Below are 9,801 nucleotides of genomic sequence, written 5' to 3' on the forward strand. Positions count from 1 at the left end.
CAAGAAACATGGGGACAAAACTGTTAGTAAGGCCTGTAGCCAAAGGACAAGGGTAATGGTTTTGAATTAAAAGATGATAGATTCAGACTAGGTATAAGGAAGAAATTTGTTATGGTGAGAGTAATAAAACAACTGAGGAGGTTGCTCAGAGAGGTGGTGGATGCCCCATCCCTGAAAACAGTCAAGGTCAGGTTGGATGAGGGTTTGAGCAACCTGATACACTTGAAGATGTCTCTGCTCATTGCAGGGCGCTTGGAACTAGACCATATCCTATCATAAAATGCTTGGAGTGGGAAAGAACCTTAAAGCTCATCTCTAGTTCTAACACCCCTGTCATGGGCAAGTCTTGGTACAGCTCAGTGTGATGGGGCCTGTGATGCAGGTGTGGAAATCAGGTGGAAGTCTTGTGGTTTGTGCTGTCACAGCATGGGGGGGCAGAGGGGAATGTGGGATAAGGTGTAGTCTCCACAGTCTTGTTCTTCAACCTGATACCCAGAAATGTTTTGTAGAAACCAAGTACACCTCCTACAAAAAAGTATTCCATACAAAGTGCCCACAAAGGCTTTACCACAGTCCCATCCACAGCAATTCACACAGTAGTAGTTATAAAATATACCCCAATTTTGCCTCTAATCAGGGGATGAAAATTCAGTGTGAAATTGCAGGGACAGATTGATGGATTTGTTCTCCTTGCTCTCCCCAGAAGGGATACCTTTTGGTAAGCCCCATGTCCTCAGATATGCTGAGTGCTGACCCTGATATTAAGATTGTGATTGCAATTATACTTTTACTGCTATATACAGCTACTCTGCAGTTAATACATTGTCACCAGCAATCCAAAAGAACCTTTTATATTGCACTCAATGAACTGTGCTATCCAGTTGGCTCTTTTGATTGCAACCAGACCTATAGTTCATGGACTATTTGTGCATCTGGTGTGGGACCTGTAGTTATGACTTTGCAACACAAGGGACACCTTTACGTCATCACCAAAGATGACCTTTAAAGCTCTCTTCCAACTCAAACCATTCTATGATTCTGTGTGTGCAGTTAACCATTACAACACCTTTGCAGGACCCATAATATTGTAATGTTCATGAGACTTAACATTGGCAAAGACAACCTCAAAAATGTGTAGCAAACAGAACGATGTCTAACTGATCCTAAGCAGGAAGTGTAGTAGTCTCAGCAGCTATGAGCTGCAAATCAACTGTTGGTCAATACAATTACTTACTATCCCCCCTGTTCATTATTCTTCTTGCTGACTAAATCAAGAAGAGAAGGCATGGTCACACTGGGAAGTCATGCACATTCTAGTAAAGAAGAAGTTATTATTTTGGGGAAAATTCCACCTAGTTTAGGTGGCTAACTTAAGACATGAAAGTCCCAAACCTTCCTGCAGACACAATAAAAAGATAAACTACTCCAGATGTGGAGAACAAACCTAATTTAAATGCCTTCAGTCTCTCATCTCTATTGAAACAGACACCACTTGAACGCATCATATTCATTCCCCTGCCCCCAGTTTGTACTGGGAATCAGGTAAGTCACAAAGTTTTCCTTTTGTAACTTTAGACAGCAGACATTATTTATGGGTCTCTGAAGGTACACCAAATCCAAGAACTCTGCTGTATGCACATGTCCATATTCAGTCATCTGCACAGGCTACTGTGAGTGACACCTTACTGGGCCATTTCTACAGGAAGAATGTTGATGTAAGAACCAGGACTTTCGCAGCCTACCATAATACCAAGGTCAGAACTATTGACAGAGTTTCTGCCTTTCACTGACAGGTGAATTCTACTATTACAAGAGAATTAAGTCCCTTCTTCAAGAAGAAAAATTGCTCTCTGTGTATCCCTATCAGGCACATATTTAACATATTACCAGATGCACATACTGAAATTGTATCAGCAAATGAATTCCCTGCCAGAAAATTTTAATAGCAGTTGTAAATCTCTAAAAATGAAAAAAAAAATCAATATAAGCCAATAAAAGTGTGCTTAAAAATAACTTGAGAGGAATTAACCACATATACTGGCCATGTATTTTCATTTTATTTTCATTGTATGTGAACTTCTAAATTTTAAAGTCACCTGGCATGATGTCTACTTGATTTTCCTGTTTTCTAAATACTCTTGATGTAAAATGGGTCAAAGAAAGAACTAAAGAAAACACAATTTGGAAAGGAGATCCATTAGGAAAAGCTGTGAAATAAAAAAAAAAAAAAAAAAAAAAACCAAAAAAAAAACCAACAACAACAAAAAAAAATGGGGGGAAAGACATCAGGATTAGACAAAAAGGTGCTCAGGGGTCTTTCCTATAAATCCAGATCACATACACATTGGTTTTTCTGGTTGTCAAAATGACCCCTAGTGCTGGATGACAGGTACTCTATAGTAATTTGGTGTGCCTGTGTGAAGGACTAAATCAATTACTGAGACTGGAAAGGATGGCAAAGAAAAACCTAGCAAATGTGGGACATCAAAAAGTTAGCAGGTCTTATTCTACTGTCAAGTTGTGGAATGTACTGTCTGATTTGGTGCTTTGTGTAACAGAGCAAGAACTGCCCTCCACATTACTTTTATAGCTACTCTGAAAACTGAAAAGCTGAATTTGACAATATCACTCTGGCTGTTAAAAAACCTGGATCAAAGTGGGGCCAGAGAATTATTTCCTTAGGTTTAGCTCCACACAAGAAAAGGTTTCTTTCCTCCAGCAGAGCACTGTGAATGCCAAAGTCCTCACCCAAAATTGTAGTTACAAATACAGACAGAATTCAAATCCTCATTAAATAAAGACAGGACAGAAAAATGCTTTAAACCATTTTAAGAAGTTAATTTATTGACAATATATAATCCTGAATATAAATAATGATATTTTAGACAGCTAAAAGGCGTGGTAATTGAAGAACTCACCTATTTTCTGTTAAAATTTTTGTCAGTTGTATGATACCAAAGGTAATTCCAAACTTCAAAGTCAACATTTCCATTATTATTATCACTGTATATTCTTTAACTAAAAACTGTATGTGAAAATTTCTACCTAAGAAAAATGTGATGTTTCATGCCATGCCCTGACGTTCAATGAACAGTCCATCCAGGGAAGTCCATCAGCACTAGTGGGACTAGGTACTGATCCTGTTTCTGCTCCAGCAGCATCACAGCAGCCTCCTCGCAGCCACACAAGGATGGAAGGCCAGGAGTGAAGGCTCCTCTACTCCCCCTCCTGGGAGGCCCGAAGTCCAGCTGCTGCCTTTCCTCACAGAGTAAACAGCCTGCTTTCTGCTCCAGAAATGAAGCACAGCCGAGCTGGATGGATTTTGCAAATGAAGGCAGGAGCTGGGAGGGGGCAGAGCTCATCATCCAGCTGTCTGCAGAAGGCAGCCCCACTGGGACTCCTCTCTCCCGTGCTGAGGAAGCTCAGGAGGCCCCAGGCCACGACCCTGTTCCATTCCAACCCCTTCTCTCAGACTCTTTATGTCTGGAACATCCCGGCATCCAGACCCTCTTCTCTCCAATGGCACCGTGGGGCATTTTCCCTAGGAACCAGTCAGTGCAGCAGTACATTGAACAGCACCTGCAATGTCATCTCCAACTGAGACATCCAAAACTAGCTGATTTCCAACAATAACAGCAGCATGATCAGACAATAGGGCCACAAAATAATGCATGAACAATCCCAGTGTAGATAGCAATTTACATTTACTACAACCTGCCTGAATGGCATGCATCTGGCATTTTTAATACCACAATTCAACAAGAATTAAAAGAAACAGCTTTAAACTAGGTGGATGGAGGCAGGGTTTCTAAATACAGCTTCTGCAGATTTAAAAACACAGTTTTTATATAAGAACAGGAAAAACTATACTGAAGGAGAAACACAAGCAGCTTGTAAAACTGATGACAATGGAGCAAGCCCTTATGAATGCTTCTCAACCCATCAATCATACTGACTCCCAGCCACACCACACCACCATTCCACAGTCTACGCACTTTGAGACAGGCATGATTTCACACCACATGGGATTCCAAGATCCCCGAGTTTCTGGAAAATAGATTTTGTCCCAGTTTTTGTGACAGATGGAGTTGATAGCCTCAGGATGAAAAAAGCGCCAGTTTTGACAGGCAGCAGATACCGATGCCCCTTGTGGTTGGAGACGACGTTGCTCTGGAATTAAGGTAGCACGGAAATGAAAGGCAGTGGGCAAATGCACGACTACTTTGTTATGCTCCCCTCCTAGTGCCTTGATATTTTTGTTACTACTTCCTTATAAATTGAAAGTGTAACAAGAAGGCGGGACTTCAGCAAGGCATTTCGCTTTCAATTAAAACTAATAACAGTTTTTTTGAAACTTTTTACTAGTTGGCAGATCAAGTATCAAAGAACTATACTGGGATCTACTGTATTTCTGCCAACAGGCACCCTCGTAAGTCAGTGTTTTAGAACCGTGCACAAAAATCTCAGGCGAGAAGCTGAGCTGAATGACTTTAAAATCGGGGGGTATGCGGCAAGTGGAAAGTTGTAATACTGGAAGTACAGCAAAGGAGTACTTACATGGTCGCACTACACCATTAGTAGTTAGCTTTGCTCTCCCGGAGAGTAGTAGCACACTGAAACCAGGACCTGTTTCTATTTCATTAAGAACAAAGTCGGTCCCATTTTGAACCTAATCCTCTCTGCCGTTCTGGTAGCGGCTCGGCTCTCACTTGAATCACCGGGAATTTAGGGTACACGCGTTACCCGAACCAGAGAACTTGGTTTTCCCCTCCTTGTTGTAGGGAGCAGGACCAGTGAGAGTACCATGCCTGCAACACGGACGCGGAGAGCCGTGCCGCCCGGCCCCGGCGCGGTGCTGCCGAGCACCCCGCGGACGCTCCGCCACCGCCCGGCCGGTCCTGCAGCGCCGCCGCCGCTCAGCGCCTCTCGCCCGGCCGCCGCGCCGCCTTAACGGGAGGAGGGGCTCCTCGGGGGGCTGTCACTCTCCTTAAGCCTTTCCTTTCAAGCTTTGAATGTGAGCTGCCCTCCAGCCCCCCTCTCTCTTCCCTCCCTCCAGCACATCGTAAAGAGAAGGAGGGAGAAAAAAAAAAAAAAAAAAAGGTTTCAACAACAGGCTGGGCCAATGGCAAGTGGCGAGGCAGGGAAAGGGGGCCGAGCGAAGGGAGAAAAAGTGGAGAAAGGGAGAAAGAGAGCGAGAAAGCGCAGGCTGGGGGGGTTGTGTAAAAGAAGAAGCGTTGCTAATTTTTTTTGTTTGTTTGCTTTTCCATGCATGCATAATGAAGCCTAATCAGAGCACGTTGCTGCTGCTTGGAGGGCACTTTTGTATTTAAAGCCTTGCAAAGAAAAAAAGATCCACAGACGGATCCACAGAGCAGCTTGCAGGGCTTGTTGACAACAGAAGCAGCATCAGTCGCCTAGAGAGAAAGAGACCGCGAAGGCTGACTCTTCTCCTTTCCCAGTGCTCTCATCTTGGTAGCGAAGAAAGACATTTCTTCTCCGCGCCACCCGAAACCGTGATCCGAACCGAGAGGGAGTGAGCGGAGTCGGGACTGTGAATAGGATCGGAGCGGCTGGCATGTGCAGAGATGCTGCGAGCGGAGAGTTAAAAGCTCCCGAGGAGGCAACAGCAGCAGCTCGGCATTTATTTTGTGGGGAAAAAAAATTAAAAAGAGAGAGACGGAACTGCATGAAGAGCAGTACAGCACCATGAGCTCTCCCGGCGCAGCCTGCGATTCCCGGAGCGCACTACGGATCCGCTGCCGTCCGAGCCCCTGTTTGCACTGACTCCCCGCACCTCTCCGGGCGCCTTCGCCGCCGCCTCGCCGAGCCCGGAGCAGCGGGTGAGGGACACGGGAAAGTCCCCGGACGCCTGCTTCGTACCGCCGCCCCGCCGACTTCAGCTCCCGGGGGCTGGAGAGCCCCGGGCCCGGCGCGCATGGATTGATGCGAGGAGACCTCATGCACACGGCCGGCGGGAGTTTTGGAAACTTTTCCACGGGCGGCAGCTCCTTCTCCTCCTCCTCGTCTACCAGCGCCTCTTCCCAGCTCGCCCGCGGCTGCAGCCACTACCCCCGTCCGCGATGGTGGCCCGCTCACCCGCTCGGCACGGAGGCGGCGGCCGGCGCTGGCCGCGGGCGGCCGCCTGGTTGTGGTTGGCGGCGGCGCTGGGCGCCGTGTGGCCGCCTCGGGGCTCGCTGGTGCAGGGCCGGCGGCTGATCTGCTGGCAGGCAGTGCTGCAGTGTCAGGGGGAGCCCGAGTGCAGCTACGCGTACAACCAGTACGCCGAGGCGTGCGCCCCGGTGCTCCTGCAGCAGCAGCCGCCGGCGGCGGGCGGAGGGGACGGCCCGGCGGGCGCTGCAGGCGCGGCCGCCTCGTCCAGGCGGCGGTGCCCCAGCCACTGCATCGCGGCGCTCATCCAGCTCAACCACACCCGGCGTGGCCCGGCGCTGGAGGACTGCGACTGCGCGCAGGACGAGAACTGCCGCGCCACCAAGCGCGCCATCGAGCCCTGCTTGCCCCGCACCAGCAGCCCCGCGGGCGGCGGCCCTGGCGGCGGCGGCCCCGGCGGCCCCGGCGTCATGGGCTGCACGGAGGCGCGGCGGCGCTGCGACTGGGACAGCCGCTGCAGCCTGGCGCTGAACCGCTACATGACCTACTGCGGGAAGCTGTTCAACGGGCTGCGCTGCACGCCCGAGTGCCGCGCCGTCATCGAGGACATGCTGGCCGTGCCCAAGGCCGTGCTGCTCAACGACTGCGTCTGCGACGGGCTGGAGCGGCCCATCTGCGAGTCGGTCAAGGAGAACATGGCCCGCCTCTGCTTCGGCGCCGACATGGGCGGCAACGGCGCGGGCAGCAGCGGCGGCTCGGACGGCGGCCTGGAGGAGTACTACGACGAGGACTACGAGGAGGAGCCGAGCCAGAAGGGGAGGGACGACGCGGAGGACAATGCGGGCGCCGAGCCCGGCTTCCCCGTGCAGAGAGATAACGCTGGCCGGCCCGCCGGGGCGGCTGGGGCGCTGCTCGCCTCCATCTTGGTGCCGCTGCTGCCGCGGCTCTAGCAACCCTCTCTTCCCGCACCCCTCCTGCCTGCTTCCCATCGCTGCCTCCCTCCATCGCTGCCTCCCTCCGCATCCCCATCCCCTTCGCCGGGCCGGGCCGGGCCAGGCCCCCCGCGCCGAGCCGCCGCGGGCCTCTAGTCGAGCCCTCCCGCGGCGGCCGGGGATCCGGCCGGCGGGGCCCCTCGGCGCGGAGCGGCTTTAAACGCTCTGGCCGCGGATTCCCCGACCCATCGCCCCGGCGCCCCTTTCCCTCGCGTCTCCCCCTCTGCCTCCGCTGCTCCGCGCAGCCCCCAGCCGACCCCTTTCCCCGGCCCGACGCTGCGAGCCGGCCGCTGGAGCGGTGGCCGGAGCGCAGGGGCCGCTCGTGTTTCGGGTGTTGGTCTCGAGTGTGCACTATGCAATTGCTGCCACCCTGCCTTCGTGTTACTAGCGAGCGGAGCGGCTGACAGAGACTGCGGGCGAGGCCGCTAGCCGCCCCCCGGAACAAACCGGGAGTTGTGGCATGCTGGTACTGGGGGTCTTTTAAGAGTTTTGACATGAAGGTTAGTAAGAGGTGAGCAACCCAAACTTGCTGCCAAAGCGTTGCCGTACTAGTTAGTCAGCAACTTGATTACCATTAGCCGCATCTCGCTCTTCCTGATGCAGTTGTGCCCGAAAGGGGCTTTTGCCAGACCATTAAATTTAGGGAAATAGCAGACTGAATAAATTTGGTGGTTTACAGCACTCCCTCTTGCACACACATATTCCCTATAACAAAAGCGTGCCAGCAGCCGTCTCTTCCTCTGTAACCTAGCGACATTAAAAAAAAAACGTTTCGGAGTTGTTGGCTATACTGAACAATGCAACTTTTGTTTTAAAAGAGCTCTGCACTGCCATCTTTAAAAGACACTTTTAAACTCGAGAACATGTATGTACAAATATCCTGAAAATTTTTATTGCCTCGTCATATCAGGGTGCTGACCTCTGGTAAATCTTATATAAAAAAAAAGTATTTAAAACTGGGATTTGTTACCAGTCGCTCTTCATTGTATATAGAATTTTATAAATTGTATGCTTTGGGGATAATTTATTTAAAAAAAAATAATAAAAAGTTTTAATTCCATGTCCTATTTGCCAGGTAGCTGCATTTGCTGTTCGTTTCTGGAAAGGTACAGATTTCACTTTATGTTTAAAGGGATACCAGCAACAGTGATTAAGTGAAGTATTCTCTAGAACATCAAATGTACAGTGTATTTTACAGATTGAAAGTTAACTTTCTTATTTGGAGAGACTTTATGAACGTTTTAGAATTGTATAAATGCATTTCTGAGCTGCCTTAAACCTTGTATTTTTTATAGAAGGCATAAAAAAGGCCTGTCTTTTAAATACGTATGGCTTTTTTGTATTTTCTAAACGTGTAAATTAGTAAAGAAAGAGCTTTAAATAATGGATGCAGTGAAATTGTTTTCCAGGGACACTTGAACTCTCAGCACCCGAAATGTGGGGGTGGGGGAAGAGAGGCGGGGATCAAACCACAGAATAACAAACCAAAAAACAGTCAAAAAACAAAAATCTGTGTCTGCCTGTAATACTTCACATAGATGTAAATTACTGCTATTCTTACTTTAATGGATAATTACATGCAAGAAGTAAATACAGCTTTGAAAGTACTTCTTTAAATGAGTGGTTGATTTTATAATGCGTTGGCATGGTAACTTGCCAGAGCCAGAAGAGAGTAAAGCAATTCAAGGACACTGCTCCTGTATATATACGTGTAGGATTACTTGTGCACCGCGCTTCCTTCGTGCAGGCACGCCGCTCTCGCTAGCGCTTGTATAAGTGCAAACAAGTGGTGAGAAATACATCACACGGAGGCGGCAAGCCTTTCGGACAAGGCGTCGCTTCGCGGGCAGGGGCGCACGCATCAAGGCAGCTGCAACAAAACGCAAAGTTTGCTATTCAGCCTGCCTTCTCCCACAACGAAGAATGCAAAAGTAAACACGCTGAAGGGATCAGCAATTACTAGATCTTGTAATACTGTGCTTAGGCGATGCTTTGCATCGTGCTGAAGCCTGGTTTGCTGCCAGAGCTACTGATCTACACTCAAACGCCCTTAGATAAATAATTACACTCTTAAGCTGTGTCGAGTGCTGATACACTTGACCTTGTAAATAGAAATGTTTGCAGTAGGAATAAACTCCAGCACTGGAAAATCTTTTAAACATTAACACAAAAGAGAGAGCTCAGTCCTCTAGGGATTTGAGTTTGGACTGCGTCAAGCTTAGGCACTCACAAAAAAAAAAAAAAAAAAAAGAAAGTTTATTTATCTTCTATCCATGGTGTTTATTTAAAGCTTTGCGTTTTAAAGGCTATAATTGGAAGGCAAGTCAGAAGTTTAAAGTCTACCACAAATAAACTTTGACTGAGGGGGCGACAGATTAGCAAGATAGTGTCGTTTTCATCTTACCAGATCTTGACAGAGCGCAAATCCACATCTGTCTGTTGTATAAATCAACAAAATTAGAAATCCCTGCTTCTGTGTTAGTTATTTCAGTGGAGGATTATTTTATTATTTATTTAGGGTGTGAATTTGATTACGTTGCCCAGCAATAAATGCACATAAGTGCACGTGCACACACATAAGCCAACCCCAAATAGTTGTGATACCAAACAAGTGTATGACTATGGTGTGCGGCTATGATCTGAAGTTTGTTTTTAAAGTCATCTGAACGGTTGAGTAAGCTTATTGTTAAAACAAAGCTGG

The 9,801-nt window shown here is 48.2% G+C and overlaps 1 protein-coding gene across 1 annotated transcript; it reads left to right on the forward strand.

Annotated features, from left to right (window-relative positions):
• Positions 1 to 2,842: 2,842 nt before the first annotated feature.
• Positions 2,843 to 8,707, forward strand: GAS1 (growth arrest specific 1). The gene has a single exon (XM_041480739.1). The coding sequence runs from the start codon at positions 6,081 to 6,083 to the stop codon at positions 7,056 to 7,058; it is 978 nt and encodes a 325-aa protein (XP_041336673.1). The 5' UTR covers positions 2,843 to 6,080; the 3' UTR covers positions 7,059 to 8,707.
• The last annotated feature ends 1,094 nt before the right edge of the window (positions 8,708 to 9,801 follow it).

Source organism: Pyrgilauda ruficollis, unplaced genomic scaffold, assembly GCF_017590135.1.
Source record: "Pyrgilauda ruficollis isolate IOZ18807 unplaced genomic scaffold, ASM1759013v1 scaffold53, whole genome shotgun sequence".
In the NCBI taxonomy this organism is placed as follows: Eukaryota; Metazoa; Chordata; class Aves; order Passeriformes; family Passeridae; genus Pyrgilauda; species Pyrgilauda ruficollis.